The 27,591-nt window shown below is 42.6% G+C and overlaps 1 protein-coding gene across 1 annotated transcript; it reads right to left on the reverse strand.

Annotated features, from left to right (window-relative positions):
• Positions 1-1,035: 1,035 nt before the first annotated feature.
• On the reverse strand, positions 1,036-27,591 carry PNLDC1 (PARN like ribonuclease domain containing exonuclease 1). Its single transcript, XM_074988691.1, has 21 exons — positions 27,516-27,591; positions 22,490-22,547; positions 22,301-22,374; positions 19,822-19,855; positions 19,545-19,668; positions 17,558-17,646; positions 17,199-17,299; positions 16,521-16,600; positions 15,314-15,451; positions 13,964-14,033; positions 13,571-13,656; positions 12,315-12,370; positions 9,815-9,879; positions 9,323-9,376; positions 8,988-9,030; positions 8,106-8,205; positions 6,704-6,879; positions 6,432-6,530; positions 5,807-5,866; positions 3,302-3,372; positions 1,036-1,141 (listed from the first exon to the last, which is right to left on the reverse strand). Exons 1-21 carry the CDS (start codon positions 27,589-27,591, stop codon positions 1,128-1,130), a joined length of 1,668 nt encoding a protein of 555 aa, XP_074844792.1. The 3' UTR covers positions 1,036-1,127.

The raw sequence follows: 27,591 nt of genomic DNA on the forward strand, positions 1-27,591 counted from the left end.
GGCCAGGAGCAGGAGGGGGATTCTGACTCATGATTTTTTCATGATTAGGCTTGGTAATACGCAGTTTTGCTGAGAATTGTAAAATTATGCATCTACTCTGCTGAATTCACCATACCAGGAAAAAAAACCTAACTAACTAAAATATTCTTACTATTACATCCCACACTACAACCCACAGTGCAGGTTTGTAATTGCTTATTAAAAAAAATGTGTATTTACCAAATTTAATAGGAAGCATATTAAACACATGACCTCTGAATATCATGCCAGAATTAATAGCCATTCAGATAGACACATTGTAACTTTTAATTTGAATGATAAGATCAACAATTTAAATTATAATGTTGACTAAGTAAAGCCTTGAATCTGAAAAGACTTATTCATATGCTTGATTGACTTCACTGAAACTAGAACATTTAAGCACATGTGTAAACCTTGGAGGCTCAGGACCTAGGAATCTACCACAGTTCAGTTATGTTATCAGAAAGGGGTAAACTCAGAGCAGTTTTCCAATAAAGGAATTTAGAACTTTATCATAATCTAGTTCTTACCCCTGCAAACAGTTTCACATACACAGAACCCTGTATTTGCACAAAGCCCTAATGACTACAATGGGGCTCTTGGCAGACACAGAAGACAATGAAGTGCAGCTTGCAAGAGCTGGCCCTTCCTAGAAAGACAAAGAAATTGTGCCTGAATGTGCAGTACAATCACTTCCATCATAAGCCAATTAGTAAATCAGGGTTAAAATATAACAACATGGTTGTAAAAGTATGAATTCAAGTATACATTGTAATTGCTGTTGCCTTTAAAATCAAATTAAAAGGTATAACTGACTTCAGCTGGCTAGAATCCCATGGTTATAGGCCCTGATCTTGCAAACAAATACAGCAGATGCTTATTTTTAAGTACCTGGATCACTCAATAGTCCCACTGAGATCTATCTTGAATAATTTTAGGCACCCTGTTAAATTAAATCATTAATTATAAATACATATGGTATAAAAATAAAGTATTTACCACTCATGAAATTGGCACAGCAGCTGTCCCTCAGGAACTCACAAACTATAGAAGTGTTATCACATTACAAACATTCCATAAACTTCATCTAAGTCTCCTTTTCCTCTTCAACAGCTGAGACCTGGAAAGAATGGGACTGTTAGTTAAGTTTGGTTTTTATCTGCCTCTAACAGCTTAGGTTCCTGTTGAAAATCTCATTCTGGTTGGTTCCTAGGAGATGCGATACCATAGATTACGGACTGACAAATCCTTTGGGGTCCTTTCTCAGGTCTGTCCTGGTCTCAGATGTTCCAGCCAATATCAGGCTCATCATGCTCTGTAGATTTTACCACCAAGTACTGGCATGAAGGCACTTTCAACTATAGTTTGCTTTTTAAGCATTTCTCCCAAAGTGATGTCTGGTTTACCCAGGATGGTTACATCTTCTCTGTAGCTTTTCAAAAAATCAGGCAGCGAAACCTCCCTCTGTCTTGAGGGGCTTTTTTCCTGTTAATCTTTCATGACTCAGGAGAGTTTATTAGGGGAGAGGTTAGAACACTTGGTCTGTAATTTTCTCATCTCTTCACAACAGTAAAAGTAATTATTTCCAGCTGTTGTAAGGCACAAAACTCTTCATAGATTCCTCTCCAGATTAGTCCTAGCCTCTAAAAATCACACATGCCTTTGTTCGCTGTCCACAGGTCTCCCTTTCACCTATTTGAGTTTTCCACTTCCTTTTGCTCATTCATACTCTCTTTTCTCTCTAGCCCTCTCAAGTCTCTTTCTCCTTTCAGTCTTGTCTTGCATTCACTTTTCCCTTGACTTTGCTGATTCTTTGCTTTTTTGTTGCTTCTGGTAATGGCATTTTTCAAAGGCAAAACTCTGATAGGGGTATCTCCCTGTTCATGCTCTTTTAGCCTACATTACACTAGGTTAAAGCAAGACTATTACAAGAATGCAAACACGGTGTGATGACCTTGCTTACTGGGCCTTGATTTAGGCTTCTCACTGCCTTCACCAGAAAAACATTTCCAAATCCAGCAGGTACTGCTCAGTGAAAAACTAATGTAAAATCAACTTTTTTTTTCCTAAATTTTCTGAGTTTAACCCACATCCCTAATGCAGGGCAAATTCTCATCTACTGTACTTCACGTACACTGCTGGCATGGCTGCTGTTCTGCAATCTGTGCCATGAGATACCACTCCTGAGGTCCATTCTCTAAGCCCTAAGGTCATCCTCAGATTCTTCTTGAGGCCCACCAAAGCAGAAAGAGCCTCCAACTTCTTTATGCCACCAGTTGCACGAAACCCTTCTCTTTCCTCTGCATGAGCTGTCAGAAATCAGCTCCCCATGTACCTCTTCAAGTCAGTAGCACAGGTACACTTAGATTGTGGGGGCGCTGAAAGCCAGTCCCCTTACCCTTGTCTATCCCCTACCCCAGATGAGAGCAGGCACAGTGCTAAGAGCAGCAAAGCCCTGGGGCTGGCAGCCAACACCTGATGCACAGGAGCAGCAGCTGAGACCATGGGTTGGCAGTCAGGACCCAGGCATTTCAGCAAAGGGCCAGCAGTGAAACCCCATGCAAAACATGGGGTGCAACAGCACTATCCATACCCCTAGTTCCTGTGCATATGCTTCAAGATCATCTGCACAATACACAGGTTGGTTATAACAGGGCCTCATAATAAGTGTGGAGACCAAAGGGCATCTGTACAATGGGCTTAATTTGCAGCTGGGGGTTTAGATTAGACATTAGGAAAAACTTCCTAACTGCCAGGGTGATTAAATACTGGAATAAATTGCCTAGCACAGTTGTAGAATCTCCATCATTTGAGATATTTAAGAGCAGGTTGGATAAATATCTAACAGGGATGATCGAGGTGGTACTTGGTCCTGCTGTGAGGGCAAGGGACTGGACTTAACCTTTCAAAGGTCCTTCCAGTTCTAATATTCTATAATATGATTATTGTCACTGGTGTGTGGGTCATTGAAGCCTGCAATGTCTGTTGAGTCAGTGTGAAGCCATGAAAACAGCTGCAAGCATGGGTCAGGGCTCTTTTTGTTCAAAACATCCCTCGGTTCACTCACGGTTGGGATTCATGGTATTACTGGTCAGTTTTTGAGGTTTCGGACATTTTGACTTCACACATTATGCCCACGTGTTGTATTGATGCCACACCAAAAGTCCCAGAAAATTGTGATAGCAGAGATAACTCAAACAATTCTCATTCTTACTCTACAGCTAATTTGCATGCAACAATTATTTTTGTTACAAGGGAGACTGCACCGATAGAAGATTACCTGCCATATCCATGAAACAACATGGACTTTCAGCTAGGAGAACAGAATTCTTGCACGAAATCTTGGAACCCCTGAAAATAACAGAAGTGTTTTAGGCTTTTTTACCTTTCATCACATTTTGATGTTATTTCTTTTTGCCACTGAACGAATGATGCTACGGTCTGAGGGAAAAGGTTCATTTTCTCTAATTGTCAATTTTATTTTACAATTGTGTATCTTTAAAACTCTCCAGGCTTGGAAGAGAAGGAAGATGATGATCAAGGGCTCAGTAAGAGCCCAACACAAGCAGCATGTACTGTGCTTCTGAATCTAGAAAAGTTTTAGGTTTTCATAATTTTATAGTTCACTGGTTCCAATAAAGTCAGTTTTAAATGAATGTTCTTTTTCCCCAGTTTTGTCCTAGGTCTCCCAGACCCCAATATTGAAATAGTTGGGTGATTTTTTGGGTTTCATACAAGTGATAGAGAGCTATATCACAGGCTCAAACTATTTTTATTTATTTATTTATTTTTCTGTGTGGAAAGATGCTATTTTCCTTACACACGATATCCATACAAGAAGTGGCGTGTATGAATAATTAGGACACGTGGTACATTTGCTTCATTGATTTTCCTATTACCATACAAAGTGTCTGAGCATACATCTATTGGTATATACTGTATTCACATACAAATATACCCAAAATTAAAATATAATATACATATGTATGTTTCCATTACATTTTATTACATTTTTTTGCAAACCGGAAGCAGATTTAGTAAAAGGATGAGGTTGCATCTAAATTGTAGACCTGTCATTGAAGATAAATGGGACACCATTTTGATAACAGACATTATATTTCTTCAAAGGTGCTATACGTAAAGGATCCCTAAAGTGAGTAGAGAAAAGAAAAATATACGAGGAGGGACAACCAATCCATTCAACACACGTTTATTTATCAAGTTGATCAGAAGAATTAATGCCAGAAAATAGTACAGTACAATGAAAGCCATAACAATTACATAGTCATATACAGCAAATTTGCACGGGAAAAAAAGGGTCAGATTCTAAATTTGCACTGGTGTATGTTTGAGATCAGAGTCAGTGTCATTATTCAATGTTTATATTAGCATATCCACAGGCAGAATCTGGCAGAAAGGAAGAACTATCAGAATATGATTAAATGCTGAAATTAGAAATCTAGGAAATACAAATTAGAATTCTGGGATAACAGTTCTAAACAATTTATCTGCTCAGGCAGCACTGAGAGCTGCATGCCCTAGCCTTACCCCTTCTGGAAGCCCAGACCTCCCAACCCCCAATATAACTCAGAATAGGTGCTTGGCTTGGTGAAGAATTTTCCCCTCCCTGCTAGCCGTAGAACTGCTTCCAAGAGCTTACAGCAGCAGGCCACGTAACACTCTTCTGACCCTGCAAAAGGCAATGGGGATGGAAGGATGCATGCTGTGGATACCCAAAGACCAAGTGTTCTTGTACCACCACCATTCCCATCATGCAGAGAGCCCCATGGGCCTGAGTCCCTCCCATATTCTGCTTTCACCTTCCACAGCAGAACCACACTTCCCAGTGTCTGTGGAACTTCCATACCCATGGAGAAGTGGGTTTTGCTTGGATCCTAGAGTTCTCAATTTTAGGTTGAGTTTTGCCCCAAGAGATGAGGAAACCCTAAATCTGCTCCCTCAGAGATGAATTTCCAAGAAACACTTGTTAAGGCACAGAGGCCACCAGGCCAAGTAAAGGCTATTCTCCTTCTACAGGCTTAAAATGATTGTTTGGCTTGCCAAATTTCAGAGTAGAGGACAGCAGTCACTTGACTGAAGCCCACTTACTTATCCATATCAGAAAAACTCATCCATAAAACACATTACTGCTAGGCACGCTTGACAAAATGTGCTTAAAAATACAGACAAGTCCCCTCATATTCATTTTATTGTTTTTGAAAATCTTTCATAAACCTGCAGAATTAGTTCTTCATCAGTATTGTCCTTTTCCACCTGTCAAACAGCAACAACCCTCTTTGCCTCAGCTGAAATAGAATTAAGAGTTAAAGTAACTCTTTCTATTTAACAATTTCCAAAAAACACAACCTTGAGCCTGTGTGGACCAACCTTTATAAATGGCAGCACAACACCACTTGAAATAGAGCTAATAAAGAAAAAATATGGGGAATATGATAAAGTCCCATCAAAACAATGGATTCTCTGCTTCAATTGCATCTGAGAAGGCAGTACTTCTTCAATGAATACATTAAACAAACAAACAAAAAAAACAGGATTTTCCCCTTCAGATTTAATTGCTAAAACCTGAGGCTCCTGAAACACAGTTTGTTTTTTTTTGTTGTGGTTGAAGGCAAACAGAAAAATTTCAGCTGCCTTTTACTGACCATCACTATATTAACAGTGTGAGGAAAAATTAAAAAACCCACAAAGACATCCTGGTGTACAGTACATAGTTAGGAGAGATGAACCTGAGATTTTTACAGAAGATAATTTTTACATGGCATACCATGAAGATCCTCCAAACACAAAAGCCAAAAGAGACCACATTGCCACAATGCCACAAGTTCTGCAAGGGGAAGAAAGTTAAAATGTTATTAGGATACTGACACTTGGGGTTAGTAGGGTGATTATGAAAGTGAAATTCCTCTCTGCCAAGGGTCAGAGCTAATATTTTCCCTCTGCTTGCATCACCACCACTGGGTTTTAACAAAGCATAGGAATTTTTACCCCAACATTCCAGAACTGAACCTTCAACACAGCTTTACCCCTTCCCACACTTGGCAGTCCAGTATTGGACCTCAGTGATCAGCACCTGTCAATTATAACAGGATTGAGGTTATGTGATGGCCACAGGAAAACATTTCCTTGATGATCCAAGTCAAGATTAAAACCCAAAGACAGAAGATCATTTACACAGTATCGGAGGGGTACATTTACATTTACACAGTGACCATTCTAAACCACTGCATAAAGACTGCTTCTGAATTACATGTTTTTCTGATAGATCTACACTGTAACAGTATGTAGGAATAATTAAGTTTCCTCATACAATGAATGCAGGGCAAGCTAATTCAAGAGAGAATATTACTTCTGACTGACAGCAGAAGGTGCATCAGATGATCACCACTTACTGAAGCAAGCAGTTCACTTGTGGCGAGTGCCTCCAGGGGCGATAGAGTGAAATCCGCAGATTGGCGTGAGCTTTATAATCTCGCAGAACCAACCTCACACTAAGAAACAAAGTACATTTGTGTTACATTAGCTACATCTTGCATGTGTCTCTTATTGAGTTTGGAGGCTTGGGACGTGAATCCCCTTATCTAACAGTCAGCAAGACTAAAGTGAGGAGGCAAATGGAGTGGGGAAGAGAAGAGGATGAGACATTAGAATTTCAATCACTTACTCCTTAAACTTATTGGAGAGCAACAGAAATTGATTCTTAGTCAGCCGTCTGACATCAAACTTGCACAGAACTTTTAACTCCAGATAGATCTGTTCTTCATCCACCCCAGGCCAGCCACGAACGCTGGCAATAAGAAGAGGTGGACGTCGGCTAGGTATATCTGTGCCAGTGAAATTCTGTGAAATTAATTCAGAGACTCTCAGATATAATCCACATCTGACTGTGGAAATACTCAAAGCTTTAAACAAGATCTTTAAACACAAGAGGCAAAAACTGATACAGTGACTGAGCAACACACAGCTGTACAATACAAGTATGTATGTTTTCATCTGTGCTCTCATGAGTCATGCCCACAGGAGCCCAAAATTTGAGTTACTGGAATGCATATGAAAATAAAAATCAAAGCTAACAATCTATCCCCTCCATGCATTTGATGGAGTGTTTCTGTACCCACAAACTTATGCCCAAATAAGTTTGTCAGTCTTTAAGGTGCCACAGGACTTCTCCCTATCTACTCTGTAACATACTATAGGAACCAGAAGCCTGGAAGTAGGGATACCTTCAGACAGATGAGTACCCTTGAGTGCTGCCTGTATTTCCATTTTGTTATAAGTACTGAAATGGGGACAAATAAGTGTCTTGGATGCAGTAAAAAGACTATGGGCTTGTCTGCATTATGGTGTAATCAGTGCTGCTATGAGCAATGCAGTGGGATCTATGCAGCAGGTCTGGTGAAGGGGTAGTACGTCAATAACAGAAGATTCTCCCATTAACGTAATTAACCCACCTCAACAAGAGGCAGAAACTTTTATGTTGACAAGAGAGCACATATTGCATTAAGTTGCTGTAAGATGCATCACTCAGAGTGCCTCTAGACTAGGAACTAACTTCAAAGTTGCCTTTGAAGTTAGGCACTAGTTTGAAGTAGCCTGCGGAGAGTCTATACATATTTTCCCTTACTTCAAACTCCTTACTCCAGTCCCAGGAATGGAGTAGTGCCCTATTTTGAAGTCTAGCTTTGAAGTAGGGTGTGTGTAGATGCTCAACTTCAAAGTAACTAACCTGGAAGTTATTTTTGTAGTGTAGACACAGTAAAAGTAGCTTTTTAATACCCTGGAGCAATACATCTTACGCCCACATAAGCAGCAGTGTAGGCCTGCCCCAGTCCCTTTGCAACCACTGACAAAAATGAACGAATATTAACAAAACGATAAAAATTCAGCACGTTTCATTTTTTTAAATGTTCTTTGGACTGACACTGAGAAGTCACCCACAGATGCAGATCCCAGACACCAGCACGCATTTCCATTTACTCATATGAGTGAACAGGTAACCTACTAGCTTGTGCATCTAATGATTCAGATACACTGTGGGGTAAACATGGTGCATTTTAAAAACTCACAATTTCTGAAACACCAGCCCGGATCAGATTCACCTGGTTCAGATACTTGGCTAATATGGTGAGATACTGAGAGAAAGATGGACCAGTCTCCAGAGTGTCACTATGTCAGAAAACAAAGCAAACATATATATTTAGCGATCTACACTGTAGGGAAATGGCACAGCATTACAGCTTTAGGGAACTCATGGCTACAGCAGACCTTTAAGTGAACAGGAGCAGGGGATGTATGAAGGATTTGTTTAGCGTGTGAATACAGTGCTGGTAAAAGGAAACGTATTAGTGTCATTGCAATCTGAACTCCTCTGAGTACAGAACAGACACAGCACACACCAGACAGCTCAAGCTTCCCCAGCACCACCCTGCCAGTGTACTTCATAACAGAGGGAAAGATCACATTTACTGATGGGAGAATAGTGCTCTTTTAATCCCTCCCCTACTTCAACACTCAACAGAAGCCAATGAGCACACCCAACAGTGGGAAAGGGTAGGACAAACATTTACCAGGAATGTGACCGAAGTCTTATGTTCATTTCACCCCAGCTGTCAGATAAAACCACTTGGTCACTTCCAGCTCGGGCTGGATTTGAAACCATGACCAAATGGAAATAGGGATGCACAATTTCATTACCAGCCTCCCAGGTCGTTAAACCCTTCAGGATTATAATTTTAAATAAGGTTTCAGCCTGCAGATGAAAACCTCTAGCCTGCAGCTTTAAAGACACTGGCAAGCAATTACTTGGAGCTGTGGCATTTTAAACAATGTTTTATTCAAAAACTGGACCAAATAGTTGAACCGAAAGTCACAAACTGACAGCTATTTTCTCTAAAAGCTATGAATGCAGGGTAATTCCCAAGGCAAAGAAGTTCATAAATACCACTCACCATGGCACTCTGCCTAGGAGCAAGTGCGCTATTTTCAAAAGAACTAAAAAGAGGAATAATGAAGAGGTGACATTACAGAGTGCAGAAGCAAAAGCTGAACAAATGCTCAATTCTTAGGAAATGGAGCACACAAGAACTAAATTACAGAGGCATGACAATACCGTGCCTACACAGATTTTGTATGTAAAAACATCTAGTCAGAAGGATAATTAAGCAGTTCATAGTTAAGTAACAAGTACCTGGATTGCCTATTGTTCAGTAAGGATTGGTTACAGTGGAAAGAAAGCAATGCATGAATTCTAACAGTTAAACATTTGAGAAGTATCAGGTTTTACCTGATCCACAGAGAAAGGCATCATAAGCTGCTTCATGGGGAGATTTCTTGTCAGCTAAGAGAGTCCAAATATGGAAAATAAATTAAAGCATCTCTAGAACACTGGGCAAAATTCCGTGTGTCAAAATAATCCTCCTCTCACTAAGAGTTAGGTTCTCTCTAGATTTCCTCTTTCATCTTCGCACTTCCTATTATTTCTAACCCTTGCCTCAGAATCCCTAAAACCCCTGCAGTCTCTGCTGCTCCTTGGAAGCTTTCCAAATAACACTACCAAGCGGGAGACAGCTCAGCCAGTGGCTGAAGAAAAGAAAGCATCACATTTAAAGGATTTATTAGAGCAAGAGGGCTAGATTGGAGTTACAGGTGTGAATGTACAGGTAACTCTGCACATGTCCTTAATGCTTCATTTCTGGCCTTGCATTTGGATTCCCATGGAATAAAACAAGGAGACTTTTTACAGCATTGAAAGTTTGCTTCATTGTACAGAACCTACCATATTTAGAACAATCACTTGCATGAGCAATCACTGGGCCTGTGGGGTTGGTGGAATTCAGGTCACTGTTGGAGAAAATGTCAAGTGTAAATTTTCATTCTTCCCCTCTGCATAAGGGTGTAGAACAGGGGGAGGGAAATGCAGCAACATGCTCTTGCCCCGTCAGGGTAATCTCTAAGGTTTTCCAATTTTAAACACATCTATCAAAGAGATTTCTTAAAAGAAGTTTCTCTGTTATTCAGGAATAAAGTTTCATGCTATCAAAGCAGTAAAGCATCAATTTAATGGTTTCATATTCACCACCAATAAAGGAAGTCCTACGACTCAAGTCCCTGCAAGCTACTTGGAAAACTTGCCCCAGAGGTTTCAGTTCTTAGCTTTTCACTGTATTTGGGAGAAAGGATGGGGACAAGTCCAAAAGTGTCAGTTTGTGTCAGAGGGATCTGCACCAGCCCACCCACACAGATCAGGGAGACAGGCAAACTACTGCTGCTTCAGACTTGGAAGGTTAGTTCTTTTTCCTGGCTTTGTGACTGCCCTAACTCCACACACTGGTGCAAGAGAGAAGCTTTCCACAGAGATCTAAAAACAAGCTAGTTCAAAGTTCCCTCCAACGCCCCAGGCCCCAACAGCATAATTCAGTTTCGGTAATAAGTGTTATATGCAAAGGAGACAACAGCAGGCAGAACAGAGACTCCTAATCCAGCTGTGAAAAAAGATCCTTTAGCATCTGAATGTACAAAGAAGAGAACATGAGTTTGTGCAGTAGAAGTCTCCTAATCTGTTTTGAACTAAAGGTTCACCCTCGGAACCGAACCAGTGCCAAATGAGAGAATGTGCCAAACCACAGGAGGTCAATGTTGTCTAGCACATTACCAACACTTCCACTGCCTATTGGGCCCTCAAAGACATTTAGAGATAAATTAAAGCTAAATAACAGCACAGAACACTGAGAGCCAGAACTGGTGGTTGTAAGCAAACTTTATGGGATCGCAGGAAACTTGGCCACACCCACGATAAGTGGTTGTCCAGCTAACTAAAATCATGCCAGATTACAGATGTTGCCAGAAGAAAGAGTGCCAAACTACAGAGGTTCAACCTGTCTTGAGAACACACACGCAGAAAAACATCATCCGCTACTCCATGCCTGAAGCCCCACGTGCATGTGCCCCACCCGGCCAAAACAGCATCTGCTACCCCACAACAAACACACTGCCTTTAACATAGACAAACTCTTTTGGCCCCAGGTCCACACTGGAGTAGGTAAACCATATGGCAGGCCGTTAATGCTCACTGGCTCAATCTCCTCCCTGTGGCAGATCAGCCACTGGGCTAAAGGGGCACACTGAGGTGCCCCAGTCGGTGGAAGCTCAAAGCGTGGGTGATAAGAGCCTTTGGGCTGCATCCAGCCCATTGGACAATTTGCCCACTCCTGCTTTAACAATTTCCCTTACATCAGTGATTGCAAAGGCACATATCGACCCATGCAGCTGTGTGTGTGAGTTAATGCTCTCCTTATTAGAAAACTAATTCCTACATGATGCACTGTCCTCAGAAGCTGTTCAAGTACAGCAGAGTGTTCTACTTGTATACAAAAGTGTGACTGAGAATCAGTAAAAACTACTCCAGGAGAGGTGCTGGCTGACTGCCTCTGCAGGGGAGGCTGTTTTGATGCAAGGCTTTCGGAGAAGGCACTAAGGAGGGTAAAACTTCCCAAGAACTCTAGGTATCTACATTTTGAATAGACTATAAAAAAGCAAAACATCTTAAGAAGAGAAATTACGTGAGGTATATGTTAGAAAATGAGCCCATCACAGAGCACTCGTATCTTCTATTTATCCACCCAGCAGATCCAGAACAAACTAGTAAAACGAGGCTCTCAAGAGATCATCTGGCATGGTATTTGGTTTGTGGAGGGAACATCTATAGATGAGGAGCATTATCATGTCTTAATCTTTCACACTAGCCATTATGCTAACAAGAGTGCCATTTTAAATGTGGACACCTGCCCACTGACATACAGGCTGAGATTACAAACTAATTCCACTGAAGACCCTTTGCAGCAGAGAGATAATATTAAGTTTCTGCCACTACCAGCCCTAGTCAGAATTCAAGATCAGGCAAATAATGGTAGAAAGCTCCACAGCCCATTATCCAGTCTCTAAGCAATGCTATCTTCTAGAACTCAGAACATGACTTAGTTTGCCGTATGTTTCTACATCAAACTATAAGACAGATTCCACTCCCATTTCATAATGGCTGAATAATTCAAGAGGATGAATTTTACTTACAATTAGCTTATAAGGTCTAGAGGTAGAACCTCCTCCTCTGATGTTAAAACCAAGTGAGAAAGGAGAGAAACTGGTTTTAACAATCTCAGCCCACAGTGCAGCAGGAAAACAAGTTATAAAACTCACGCATGACTGACTTTTGAAATACCCTTCCCACGCTAATTCATGGATCAACTGGTAGCGCTCAAATTCCTACAATTCAAGCTCACCTGCACAGGATTTCATAAACTTCTAGGAGGTTAGATGCCCGAGGAAATTGAAACTCCTGTAAGAAACCAAGGCAAGATGTTTTGGATGTGCTGTGGTGTTTTCAAGGAAAGCAACTGCAGGATCAGGAACAAACCAAAACAACCAAACCACCTATAAAGCACTCTGCCAGCTTCCTATCAGCACTGTTGTTCCAGTAGTGCTCTCCAATGGGCAATCATCAATAGCATGATTCAAACCTAGGACCCCACAGAGTTTCTTTGAAAGAAATGAACTCTTCACAGTCTTAATTTAATGATTAAATGATTATGCTGTGATAGTCAAAGTCTGCAAAATCAGTCCAGGGAGGCCAAGAGTTCCAAGCAATTCCTAAAAACAATACTAATAGATATCACACTCCCAACTCCTGCACCCTCAAACTCAGGAATCATACCTGGGCAATGGAACGTGAGTCATTTGGAAGCTGGTCAAATTAAAAGGGTAAAGTGAGCAACATGACCTATTCTATCTAATGCCCTGGCTTCTTTCCCAATACAACTCCTACTGGTCAGCTGAGTGAAAACCAGGATTCACATGCCAAGTCCAAGCACCTGTACTACATGTTACTACTGCACAGAAAAGTGCCGTTCCAAAAGGTTGTAAAAGAGTGAGCTTCATCCCAGAGTAGCAGGCACCGGCTCCCAAACCTCAGAGAGGAGAGAGATGAGCATTAAAGAGAAACACTACAATACAAATAGTGCAGGCACCACTGCTTTCCTCACTACTGAAGGGAAAAGGCAGCTGACCCACCTTCTCAGCAGATAAGGTAGAACAGCTCAAGAGGTTTTACAGGTGGCAATGAAGGACTGGAAATTATCCAGAGTGTCTCAGTCAGGGAAGGAAGAGGTCTTAGTGCAGTGGGCCCGCAAACTGTGGGGCATGCCCCACTGAGGAATGTTTGGGGAGCGCAGTGGTGCTTAGGTCAGCACCTGTAGGAGTGTGGGGAGGGAGCACCACCCAGCCCTGCTCTGTCCCCAGCTCCACTCCAGCTCCAGCTTCACCCTCAGCCAAGGCCCCATCTTCCAGCCCCAACTCCTGGCATCTGGCCATGACCCTAGGAGCAGCTCCCTGCTCGGGCATGGACAGATTACACTGAGAATCATCACATTAATGTAACATTTAAAACTGGTCCCTCCTCCATAACCGGAGAGTGATCAGGACCTTCCTCCCATCTAGATGGGAGACAAGTTTTATTTTCCAAAACAAACTTTCATCTTACCTTCCAGATGGACTTTGTTATATTCTTGGTGTCTATGAGGACAGGAAACAGGCTGTGGATGTTCCTTTTAAATTCCTCATAGCTTTCTGAAAAATAAAAAAAAAGAAATCCAACCTAAAAAGAAACAAACATTCAAAAAAAGCTCGGCCCGCTAAGAAGTAAACGTGGTTTGAATATCTGTCAGGTCTTTTGCCCAATGGAGGAACCAAACCAGAAGCATTCCAGAGGGGTGAGGTCCTGCCCTAGAGGTAGGGGAGTCAATGCGATTATCTAGTCTCAAACCAGTCACACTATGTGAAATGAACACGGGTGCTGGATTTCTGCTCAACCATTCAAAGAGCTGCTTTGGGGAGGGGTGCACCAGTGTTTGAATGAAGCGAAAGATTTCACTACCTGGGAGGGGCTTGTAAAACTTGTCATGAAGATGCAGAAGGTCCATTAGCATGTTATGTCCTACCACTGGCTATGGAGAGAGACATAAAAACAACGGTATCAGCGCAGTCCTACAAAAGGTAGGCCAAGTCACCAACTTCAGACTTGTCCAATAGCTAAACCTTTGTAGTATCATGAGAACATCCACCCAAGCTTCTTCAAAAGCAGCTCTGCCTAGAACAGTATCACAGTGAAGCCAATGCCATCCCCAGCTGGGTTTGCCCTCTAAACCAGAGCCTGATTAGGGCATTTATTAGTAGCATTTTATTTAAAAGTGGCCTGAGAAACTTGGGAAAGAGTGGGAGACACAACAGCCTTAAAAAAATCTGACTGGACAGCTGGTCCAGAGAGATTTATTTTGGTTGTCAGCCGTAGAAAATCATTCTGGGATCTAAGCACGCAGGTGGGGTCTTTCTACCCTATGCATCACCAGGAATGAAGTTCCTGAAATTGGACCTTATTCAACAATTCTGCTATAAACACAGGAATTCCCACACAGGCCCACATGGTCCAATGTGCTGGCTCTAACAGTGGCCATCGCCAGATGTTTTAGAGGAATTTGCAAATGGATAATTACATCAAAGTGGAATAACCTACAGAAAGGAACGTAGCTAACTCACTCTCAGACAAAAAGCAGTCAAGTAGCACTTTAAAGACTTGCAAAATAGTTTATTAGGTGAGCTTTTGTGGGACAGACCCACTTCTTCAGACCAAGTAGTAGTCTTGGTCTGAAGAAGTAGGTCGTCCCACGAAAGCTCACCTAATAAACTATTTTGCTAGTCTTTAAAGTGCTACTTGACTGCTTTTTGTTTTGATAGTGTATAGACTAGCACGGCTTCCTCTCTGTTACTATTCACTCTCAGACAGTGGCTTATACTTGAAATGTGACAGGTTTTACTACTTCTGAACTTCTGGACTTTTTAAAAATTGAGATGTATGAGTCACAATAGGGCCAGACCCTCATGAAGGCACACATACTCTGCAGGATATCAGGAATGCAACACAAAGGAGTCTGATTTTTAGATCAATAGAGTACAAAGGTTTTAAGAAAATTCCCTTAAAGTGCACCTGCTTACTTAACAAATCTGCTACAATTAATAGCCATTTTTCTAGCCAAAATTACCACTTTGAAGATGAACGCTTGTTTACTGACAGCTGTGAAGGGATTAGCAAAGCCAGTCTGTGCCAAACACTCCCACTACTTTAAATATTTACTCGGCTTCATACAGAATATCTGGCGTACTCCACCACCACCATCCTACTAGGGTAATAATCCAAGATTTCCAAAGGTGGGAATAGGGATGGTGTCACCTTCTTGGCTTCAACAAGGGTCTGGAAGAGGTTGGTGAAACCCTGAGCAGAGAGAAGAATGAGCTCCTTTCGGCAGCAGTCATAAGAAGAGTTCTCCAGATGCCAGCGATGCCGGGGACTCACCTTTTTCACTATCACCTGCAAGAAAAGATTTACATCTACTCTGGGTGGAAAAAACCTTGCATGCCCTAAACGAACACAGACAGACTGGTTGGTAGCCTGCTGTTAATGGTGAGAACAGGTTCCAGTTTCAAAGTGCTAAGACAGCACTGCAAAACAGAAGGTGAAGACTGTTTCTCTTCCATCACTGAATGGTGATCAGTACCCAGCTGATAAATGAAACTAACACTGAAGGGAGTTACTTGGTTAGAAGGATGGCAGCCATAGAACAGGTTGTCTGTTTCAGGATGTGAGAGATAGGTATGAAATTTAAGCATGCTTAGTGCTAGCAAAATGTGTTCAACTGACAATGCTGAAACAAGAAGCCCTCTACCCATAAAACAGGTATTTCAGGGAAACAAGAGGTGCAGGTTTCTTCACATCAAACAGAGCGACATTGATTCTGAGAGCCGACACTTAGGTGTGAAACAGGAGCTCAGTAAATCTGTCCCATCTATAGCCTCTGCCGGAGAATAACAAGGGTGCTAGTTGCAATAGTGATTTTTGTGATATTTCCAAGCGTTTTCTGTCATCTGGAAGAGACCACTTGTTTCATGAACAGGACAGCCAAGAGCCATCATTGTTATTAAAAAAGAATGCCAAATTCAAGCTGGTGACCTAGCTGCAAAAGGCTGTGTAGCATTACTTCAACAGAATGGGTGGAAGTCTCCATGGAGACTAAAAGAGGCAATTTAACAATGAAGAAACAATTATTGAAAACTAAATGTGCACTTTTGTGGATACATGAGAGGGAGGGGGTTGGATAAGCCTGGAAATTCTGAGTCATTTCAGACTTGGCCTAAGAGTGACCCTTTCAGAAGGGGCAGCTTGAGGTGACAGAAACAGAAGCCAAAGCTTCCCAACCCATACAATCCTAGAAAGGGGAACCTGGTTCAGTCCCTGCACACTGTTCCTTTGCAAAATCCCTCCTCCTCCGGGAACCCTTCCATGAAAGCACAACCAAGATTTCAGAGTCCAGCAGGAAGTACAGGCACAAACATCTCTAGACAGAAGTCCTACCCTCCACAAGACTTCAGTTCCAACATACCTTCTGGCCTTCAAAAACCTCTGTCCAAACATTTGGAAGTGCCTGTCTCAGAATCAGCTGTACCTCAAATAACTGAAAACCTGAGATCAGAAACAGAGAGAAAGACTTATAGGAGAGAATGAGTTTGATTGGTAGAATAAGTGCTGTCAATGTAAAAATAAAGTGTGGAAACCAAGATAATAAATACATATTTAGGGCATATACCAGCCCAGAAAAGGGGGCTGACACTGTTAAGTATTCCCTATTTTTTAAATAAATACCTTTATATTATATATAAATTTTATATATTTTTAAGGGGTACAAAATTGAGCCAGAAGAGCTTAGAACAAGGAAAACCGTCACATTTACAGCTTGGAAAATCCACCACAATTGGAGAAACAGCTACTGATGCCAGACAACCTCCAGAAAAAAACCCTTCCCCAGTAGAGCTCATCATGGGGGTGGGAGGGAGCAATTGAGCAGAGAAATTAAAATGTGTCAGAGCCAGACGGCCTGGCAGCAGCAATGGTGGGCTCAGCATGTTTTCTGAAGAGAAAAATCAAGAGTGTTAGCAGACAGGCAGCTGTGTAAGTGGGCTGAACAAGCAACAATCCCCATGCATTAGAAGAGGCGCTGAGACCATTAAGAAATAAAAAAAAAAAAAAAAAAAAAAAAAGAGGAAGGAATCCTCTTTCATACCACTCAGATCATGCAGGAGCATAGAGCCTCCCTCCTCCGCTGACGGCACCCAACGTGTCACATCGTCAATCACCTTTTTCACTCTATCCTTGTTCAAAGTACTGAAATGAGATCAGACAGAAATAGTGAGACAGCTGCAAAAGCAGTGCAAAGCAGGACTCCAATCTACAGAGGGGCCCTCTTCCCTCATGCTGTAGTCATTCTGTGGTGTAACCCACAGCATCATCCTGTGAGTTTCCTGGGCTCTCTGTACTGAGAGACATTCTCTCAGTATTCTTACAAAACGCAAATCGAGTGAAACTGAAGGTGAAGCACTAACAGAAGTCACTGGAGGAGCAACAGCTTTGGAAGAGTCTTACCTGCGGATTTTCCAGTTACCAGCTAAGAGATAGTGCTGAAGTTTCTTCTCCTGTACCTCATTCATATAGGGGATTCCATCTTTCAGAAACTGAATGGTGGGGGAGAAAAAGGGATTATTTACCATAAGATTTTCCAGTGCTAAATTAGAAAAATAATATCAGGAAAGGGACCCTAAAATTTGTATTGATTTGTGAAATCTATGTCATTTCTAATGGCTGATGGATTCTCCCTCATTCCTTTCTCAAAATGCTTCCCATTTTCTAGAAAAGCCCAAAATTCAACAGCAACCCAACATGTGAAATCATAGGTGTCTAAAGGGCTGAGAGGTACAGAGAGGGGAAAAAGACTGAATTATAGAAGGTTATGCTTGAATGATAAAATTAGATTCCTGACCATTTGTGATTATTCAAGAGCTGATAAGAGATATGGTTTGAATAGGAGAGGCAGACCCCACAGAGAATGGGTAGATGATATAGTAGATTGGCGCAGAGCTAGTCTACAGAAATGAAGCCACTCTGCATTGGACAGGGAAAGATGGAAGGAAATAGTGAGAGAGGTATCAGACACCAATGGGTGCTAAGCCCACGATAGTTGATGATGATGATGATGATGATGATGATGATGATGATGATGATGAGGAGGAGGAGGATAACACACAGTTCTCAGTGTCAGGATTTTAATCCAGGGCTTTAGAACAAATTTCAGCCCAGTAATTATATTCAATTTAATTAAATTGTCGTGCCATTTCAGCTGGGTTCTATTTTCTTCACTCCCTGCCATGAACTCTCGGATAGTGCTGCTGAATACTTATGGCACTACCTTCCACCCTGGAGAAGGTGGAACACTGTAGACAGGCAGAGTCTTACTTAGCTAAGAGTTCAAGTTTATTTAAAATTATCAGATGATGACAAATTCAGTACAGGTTGAACCCCTCTAGTCTAGCACCCTTGGGACCTGACTGGCACCGAATGAATTTGCCAAACTATGGGAGGTCAATAGCATCTAGCAGCATTACCAAACACTTCCACTGCTTACTTGGCTCTTAGAAGACATTTAGGTGTAAATTAGAGCTGAACAACAGCACGGAACACTGAGACCCAGAACTAGAGGTTGTAAACAAACTTTATAGGACCATGGGAAACTTGGTCACATCCATGAAAAGTGGTTGTCTAGCCAACTAAAATCATGCTGGATGATGGATGTTGCCAGATGAGAGCACGCCAGACTAGAGACTTCAACCCGTACTCATTTTTTCAGTTGAATACCCAGGCTCCCCACTCCTTGACAGCTTCTGACATCTTCTGCGCAACTGAGTAGGCTGAACCACATCTAGTAGATGATGAAACGACACTTGACAGGCACAAAAAGTCTACTTCAGTGTGTGTGGATTGGAGATACTTGCCCATCGCACTGACCCCATCTGGACAGCATAGTCTGCAGACTGAGCGAGAGATGGGATAGTAAGGAGGAAGAGAAGCATGTGACCTATTTACATGTGCTTCATTTATTCAAAGGCAGATTGTGCAGAGATGCCAGTAAAGATGGGCGTTTACCTCTTTGCTAACTAGGAGACAGGAAGTACACAGAGATATCCTGCAGCCAGTGCAGCTGAAGTTGGTGAACAGGGCAGTAAGGAGGTGCCCAGTGACCAACTGCAACAACTGAAGAAGCAGCAGCACAGAAGTCACAGAGTTCAGTTTAGTGGACACAAGGCATTTACACTTAAAAGGAAGCCTCTCCACATACTACCAAAGATGTGGTTATTGCCCCATGGTCATGCAACAGCTTAGTGTCCAAAGCCCTATATTGCTACTGATACCAAACAAAACAAATCCAACCCAAGTACTCAAAACAGCCATTGTACTGAAGAGGTAGCAAGAAGCTGCTTACACAAGGAATGCAAAGTTTTGGGAAATTTTTCCTTGTTGTTTCCCCAATAACTACACACACCTCCTCAGGTCTAGTCACTCAGGAAGGAGAACCTACCTTGTTATAGTCAAAACCGTAATGTGTCAGGAACTGAATGGTAGATGCTTGGAAAGAGAATTCAGAGTCCATCACTCCAAATGTTGTGGGGAAGAGGAAAAAGTTGTAGGAGTGTGCAACATACCTACAAGGGAAAAAAACGAGTCTGAAACAGGACCACAAGGAACAACTGCACAAAGGAGCCTGGGAGCCTCCAGCATGGAATCTCAATTGCATTATCTCTTTCATAACAGGCAACTATGAGCTTGATTCAAAGTAAGGTACTCTTTCTACTTACTTGTTTGAGTTTTCATTTGAAAATATAGACAACCCTGAAAGAAACAAACAGAAGTTGAAGTTTTAGTATTGACAGCTGAGTGTTACTTATACATCTCCTGTTTACTGATGTTGTGAAAGTTAAAGGATGTTGTCATTCTACACCACTGTAATCATTTACTAAATGTGCTGCACTAGAATTTTACTGACCCCTTTGTAACAGTGCCAGGTACAAAGAGGGTGGCGTGAACATGGGCCTACAAATAGTTTAAAAAAAAAATAAGAAAAAGCAGTAAAAGGAAGCCCTTTCTAAAGAGAGGCTTAACAATGAAAGAGAAGAGGAAAATTATTGAAAGCTGCAAATCATGTTCAAGGTTTACAGGCCTTTGTTTTCTTACAACAATGTTGAGGAGTTGGGGGGTGGGGGAGCAGAATCTAATACCACTATAGGCCATATCTACACTAGCCAAAAACTTCGAAATGGCCATGCAAATGGCCATTTCGAAGTTTACTAATGAAGCGCTGAAATACATATTCAGCGCCTCATTAGCATGCAGGCGGCCACGGCACTTTGAAATTGACGCAGCTCACCGCTACATGGCTCGTCCAGACAGGGCTTCTTTTCGAAAGGACCCTGCCTACTTCGAAGTCCCCCTTATTTCCATCTGCTCATCTGAATAAGGGGACTTCAAAGTAGCCAGGGTCCTTTCGAAAAGGAGCCCCGTCTGGACGAACCGCATCAATTTCGAAGTGCCACGGCTGCCCGCATGCTAATGAGGCGCTGAATATGTATTTCAGCACTTCATTAGTAAACTTCGAAATGGCCATTTGCATGGCCATTTTGAAGTTTTTGGCTAGTGTGGACGTAGCCTATGTTGAACTTCTGAGATCACAGTAAATGCTCTGATAATCTGGCAAAGTCCTGATTTTCTAATGTAAAAAGGAAACAGAAAAACATTAAAAAGAGCAAGAAAAAAAAAAGCGCACTACTTCTTTGTATCGTAAGAAATAAGGCTCAAGTGTATTTCCCCTCCTGCAGGTCACCTTTAACATGCTTCAGGAACAGACACACCTGCACTACAGAGTGAAATCATGCTTTAACTGCATTACAATACACCCACGTGTAAACGGACGAGGACAAAAAACCACCTTTGTCTAGAACAATGCTCTACATCAGCAATGAGCAACCACGAATTATGAATGGGCCAAATGAGTGGCTTCCTTCACCTTAGTGGGCCACAATAGCCCACAGCCCACTGGGGTTCCACCTGTGCCCCTGCAGCCCTCTATCCTCCACACACCTCTCTACCACACCGGGAAACCAGAGCTCAGCACTTACCTGCTCTTCCCACTCCTTCCCAAAGCTGGAACAGCTGATTCACAGTGTTCCAGCTCTGGAAGGGAGGGGGAGGAGCAGTGATGGAGAATGAATCAGGCGATTCCCATGCTCCAAAAGAACTGGGAAGGAGGAGAAGGAACAACGAAGTGCAGGGCTCCAGTGCCCCATTGCGTAAGAGGCACATGGAACAGGGAGGCAGCCAGGCATTCCAAGGGCTGCAGGTGGAGCCCCAGTGGGCTGCAGGTTGCCGACCACTGCTCTAACTCTTCAGCGAGCAGGGACTTGAGCGGAGAAAGTTCTAATAATTGCTTCTCGTCCCTACATATTCAAAACCGCCTGCAGCCCAGAAAGCAGACATACAGCTCACCTAGCTAGCCTCTGTTGAGAGACTTAGTCTAAGTTGATACAGTCTTGTTTCCTTCTATCCAAAACCAAATTGTGGTTAAAGCCAGTACCTCAGTCCTCCTGAAAAAATCCTTACAATAGCTACCTAAAATGCCAGATGACAATATTATGCTTTGTACAGTAACATATTTAACTGGCAAACCTCAGAGAAAACAGTTTTCTAGTCCTTTCCATTTGAGACTTTGAGTGATTTATTAACACTAACCCTCACAAAACTAACGAGAGCTAAATATTACCCCGTACTCAGAATGCCAAACTTCCATTACATTTTTTAAAATTAAAAATATGCTAACCTTTTAAAAAAATAAATTAGCAGCCTAATAAAATAGACCAAAAATGCTTGAATACCCAGCCTGACTTTAAATTACTGAAGACGTATGCATGCTGATAACATTACTCCAATAATAAAAATGGGATTTAGCATGAAACACAACCAGTGCAAATATAGCAGACAGCAAAAATAGAACTGCAAACCTTTATTCCTCCCAGAAAGACCCACAGTCCTTTAGTATACTAGATGCTATACTGAACAGTAACAGAGAGGTAACCATGTTAGTCTGTATTCTAACAGAACAAACCAGCTGCCATGTAGCACTTGTAAGTCTTTAAAGACTTACAAGTGCTACATGACTGCTGGTTTCCTTTGTCAGATACTGTACTGTGTTAGCCAAATTCTACCCGTTTGCGAAATACAAGTAAATACTCAGGAAGAAGTGGGATTTTATCTTTTCTGATGACAACAAACAAAAGATTTTACCGAGCTGATTGACTGTGAACTGCTGAACACTCCGTCTGGCCTTCTGATACCACTCAGCAGGTGAATCGAAGAGACTATTAAATGATCAGAGGAAACAATACTCCAGTCATGTACTGTTTTACTTTCCTCACCACAACTTTTAAGCCACTACATCATAAGACAACAACATTTTGGGTGTAACATCTTTACCTGGGCTGTTTGCCCTGTAGAAAGATAGAATGTAAGCCTGTGAATTCCATATCAAGGGCTGTAGAGAAAGAACATAAAAGTCTGAGCATGCGAGAGCTGTCTTCTTCCAGCCTTTTGTACCAACTATGAATGTCCAATAAGACAGTTAGGCTATGTCTACACTAGCCAAAAACTTTGAAATGGCCATTTCGAAGTTTACTAATGAAGCGCTGAAATACATATTCAGTGCCTCATTAGCATGTGGGCGGCCGCGGCACTTCGAAATTGACGTGGCTCATCCAGATGGGGCTGCTTTTCAAAAGGACCCCGCCTACTTCAAAGTCCCCTTATTCCCATCTGCTCATAGGAATAAGAGGACTTTGAAGTAGGCAGGGTCCTTTTGAAAAGGAGCCCCGTCTGGACGGGCCGTGTCAATTTCAAAGTGCCGTGGCCACCCGCATGCTAATGAGGCACTGAATATATATTTCAGCGCTTCATTAGTCAACTTCAAAATGGCCATCTGCATGGTCATTTCGAAGTTTTTGGCTAGTGTAGACACGGCCTTAGAGAGCTAAACTCCCAAATTTATCTGACAAATCGCAGAATGACAGGAACATCAAAAGAAATGTCAATCAGCAGAGTATTAAGAAAATTAATTAATGGGTGAAGAGAGACAGAAGGCAGAATTTATTCAGCCCCATATCAGTTGGGCACAGAATTACTTTTTTCAAGTCAAACAGTCTGCCTCACAATTTGGAAATTCATTTGATATTTACTCATTCCTGAATGCAGCATTAAAACATACAGTTACATTAGATAAAATAGCACGTCAAGGCTAAGAGGAAAATGGAGTGGACAGCTGTATCATCACGCATCATCACAGCCCAGATTCTACACCAGAGTGCAAAAGGTACTAATTGTGCAATGTTACGCACCAACCAATGAAGCAGCTGAGGAATGCAATTTCTCTTAGAAGTCTGTTTTACAAATTGTGGTAAACCTGAAAGCAAAGAAGGATATGTTGATTTTGATGGGCAACTTCAATGCGAAAATTGGAAGCATAAACACAAGCAGAGAAGAGGCCATGGGAAAAGAAGGCTTAGGCAACATGAACGAAAATGGAGAGTAATTCAGTGACGTTTGTTCCTTCAATGGATTGGTCATAGGTGCTAGTGTTTTTCCACACAGAAGGTTCCATTAAGGTCACTTGGGTTTCACCAGACCACCAGTGAGAAAACCAGATTGATCACATCTGGAGCAGCAGTTCTTTCAGAAGATCAATCCAGGACGTCCACACTAGAAAAGGAGCAGATGTAGGTTCAGACCATCATTTGGTCATGGCAAATCTCAAATTCAAGCTCAACAGGTATATCACAAAAATGACCAATCCAGGATTAAGATGCAACATGGAGCAGCTGAGGGATTTAGAGACAAGAGCCAGTTTCCAAGTGGAGATGTCCAACAGATACGCACTGCTGGCAAACCTCATCCTGAAAGATGCTACTGAGGAACAAATTTGGGAACACACCAAAAAAGCCTGGAAAGAAACCTGCGATAAAACATTGGGAGAGAGGACAAGGCATCACAAAGAATGGATCACAGCAGAAACTCTGAGAAAAGTGAAGAAACAAAAGGACAGAGAAGCAGCAGTCAACAAGAGCAGATAAGGTGGAAGCTCAGAGACTGTATTCAGAAGCCAACAAAGTAGTTAAAAAGGCTGTAAAATGGGACAAGAACTTTGTGGAAAACCTTGCGTAACAAGCCAAATAAACTGCAGGACAGAGAAACTTGAAAGAGCTCTATAATATCACAAGGAAGCGAGCTGGGTCACGGCATACAGTGAACCAGCCAGTACAGGATAAGGAGTGGGTGTGTGCTAACAAACCCAGTGAGCAGCGCAGCAGATGGAAGGAACACTTTGAAGAGCTACCGAACCACCCCGCCCACATGGAACCTCCCACTTTACCACCTGCAAATTAACAGCAGCAGACCTACAAAAGAAATTGGAAAAGCCATTGCCCAGCAGAAAAGTGGAAAAACACCTGGTCCAGACAGCACCCCTGCAGAAGCAACCAAAGAAGGTAGTGAGACATCAGACCACATGATGCATAATCTATTTGTGAAAATCTGGGACATTGAAGAGATCCCACAAGACTGGAAACATGGCTACCTTATCAAACCCCCCAAAAAAGGCAAGAACTGGAGGGGCAGCACATTACTGTCTATTCCAGGAAAAGTGTTCAACAGGATGCTGTTGGAGAGAATGAAGACTGAAATCGATAGACAGCTCTAGCAAGAACAGGCCAGCTTCCAAAGTGAGAGATCCTGTACTGACCAAACAGCAACTCTCAGAGTGATCATAGAACAGTTGCTCAAGTGTAACTCCCCACTGCACAGAACCTCCATAGACTCCAAAAAAGCCTTCAGTAGCGCTGGTAGACACACTTTGTAGAAACTGCTGCAACACCATGGCACTCCATCCAAAATTATTAACTTGATTCATTCAATATATGAACCCTCTACATGCCAAGCCGTTCACGATGTCTTGACAGAATCCGTTAGTATACTGTGGGGAATGCACCAAGAGTATCTATTGTCACCTTTCCTGTTTTTGATCATAGTGGACTGTATTAAGAACAGGACAACAGATGGCCATCAACAAGGCATTCAGTGGACACTTTTCAGACAGCAAGAGGGCATTGATTTTGCTGATGATGTTGCCCTCCTTTCACACTAACATGAAAGCATAAAAGAAAAAGTTACAACATTAGACGAAACTGCCTCAGTGGCTGCACTGAGCATTAACAAGGGAAAGACCAAAACAATAAGGATCAACCAGTCCAGCAACACCACCATCACAATGGGAGGGGATGACCTGGAAGATGTGGAATAGTTTACTTATGTGGGGAGTATTATGGGCATAGATGGAGGAACAGGATATCAATGCCAGGATAGGGAAAGCAACAGCTGCATTCAAGATTCTCTGTCCCATATGGAGTTTACAAATAATACCTGTGAAGATGAAACTGTGGATCTTCCACACAAATGCAAAGAATGTACTCTTGTATGGATGCGAGACCTGGCCTACTAAAAAATCTTCAAACTACAAGCTACAGACTTGCATAAACAGATGCCTGAGATATATTCTTCGCATCAAATGACAAGACTTTGTGACAAATTAGGAGCTTTGGAACAGAGCAGGACAAGAGCCAACTGACACTGAAATCAAGAGAAGAAAGTAGGGATGACTAGGCCACAGTCTCAGAAAACCATCATCCAGCATAGTCCACCAAGCTCTCACATGGAACCTGCAAGAAAAACAAAAAAGAGGAAGACCTTGAACAATGTGAAGAAGGTCTACCAAGACTGAAGGACAACAACTAGGGTACTCCTGGACCCAGCTAGAGGTTTTGTCCCAAGATAGATTGAAGTGGAGCAGACTTGTAGATGACCTATGCTCCATGCAGAGTACAAGGGTTTAGTAGTAGCAGCTAAAAGGAAAAAGACGTATTTAATCAGCATGGGTGTGGTCAACACAAGTACACTGAGACCATCAATACATGCCTGATCTGGGCTCTTTCTCCCTCTGGGATTCATTACCAAAACTGAAGCTTTACCTCTGGATAAAATACCAGTACATATTTTAGATTTTTCTGTCTTTTCTACATTAATAGAACAAGCTTGTCTCTGCATAAACTAAAAGTATTCATGTCTAATCAGCAAATGTACTTTCAAATTACTGTGAGGCATAGTTCAGTAAGATTATTTGCTATACTATTCATCACTACTGACAATCACTGGCAGAAAAAATTGCAACCCTATTGTCTGTCTGAGCAGGAACAGCAGAGGCAAAGACCAGGGTCAGGAAATGGACAATTAACAATAATACATTGTAATGTTCATAGTTACAATTGAGATTAAAATGTTATATAGATGGATAAGGTGTTCTCATAGACTAAGTCTACACAAGGAGTACACTATGCTTACAACAGACCCCCTGATGTGGACGGACAGCTTCTTATACTGGCAGAACTGTACTTTATTTAAGGTAACCATCTATCCTGTATTGGGTGGGACAGCCCTGTATTTCAGGCACAAGAAAGCCATTGCAACTTATTTTTTAAATGGGTGCTAATTGCCCTGTATTTGGCACCCCACCGGCTGACCTTTTCCCTCTGCAGCTTGTGCAGGTGCAGCTGTTGGCCAGAGAGCATGTGGAAAACTTACATGCTCTCTGGTCACTGAAAGAGGAAGCCAGCAGGGGGCCCACCAAAGATAAGGTAAATTGATACTTCTTTGGGAAGCCAGGGATGCACCAGTCATTGCCTCCTCCTTCCTGGATCCCTGAGGCTTGGATAAGCCAGGGGAGCACTGGCAGTTGCCACCTGCTTCCAGGCTCCTTGTGCATCAGTGGAGCTGGGAGGAGCCACCTCACCCTGTATTTGGAACAGGGAATTACAGCTGCCCTAGCTTTAGCTAATATAGTCTATACAAGCCTGCATCAGCAGTGGAAATTATCTAATGCTATGTTTGAAACTGGGATCTGTGGACCCATCGTGGTCTGCAAGGGAACTCCTAGGGGTACACAGATCCTACTGATCAACTTCTCCCTCCTGGCTCCCTGTACCTCCCGGGGCCTGTGACCCAGTGCTAAGGCATGCTTATTTGCTCTGGCCCTGTATGGCTCCCAGAAGTGGCCACAAAGTGCCTGCAACTCCCAGGTACCCAGATGGACAGGAAGGATCCACGGGCTGCCCCTGCCAGAGTGCCAGCTCCACAGCTCCCCTTAGCTGGGAAGCAGAAGCAAAGTGCAGCCCCCATCTGGCAGCTGAGCACAGCGGGGTGCACTCTGCTCGGTTCGGCACCACATGCCCAAGACACGCGAGCGCTGTCTCTGGCGCTCAGTCAGTCACTTCCCCAGGTCTAGGAGCTGGCCCTTGTCCGGCGCTGAGCGCGTGGCCTCAGAAAGGGCTGCCGCAGTCACACCCTCGGCGGAGAGGCCGGCGCAGCAGGCGGCTCCGCCCAGACGCCGGGCAGGGCCCCTCACCCAGGAAGTCGCAGCCCAGGACCAGCTCCCGCAGGCGGGGCAGGCTCTGGGCGAACTGCCCGGCGCCCAGCTCCAT

This window comes from Carettochelys insculpta, chromosome 3 (genome assembly GCF_033958435.1).
Source record: "Carettochelys insculpta isolate YL-2023 chromosome 3, ASM3395843v1, whole genome shotgun sequence".
Taxonomy (NCBI): Eukaryota; Metazoa; Chordata; order Testudines; family Carettochelyidae; genus Carettochelys; species Carettochelys insculpta.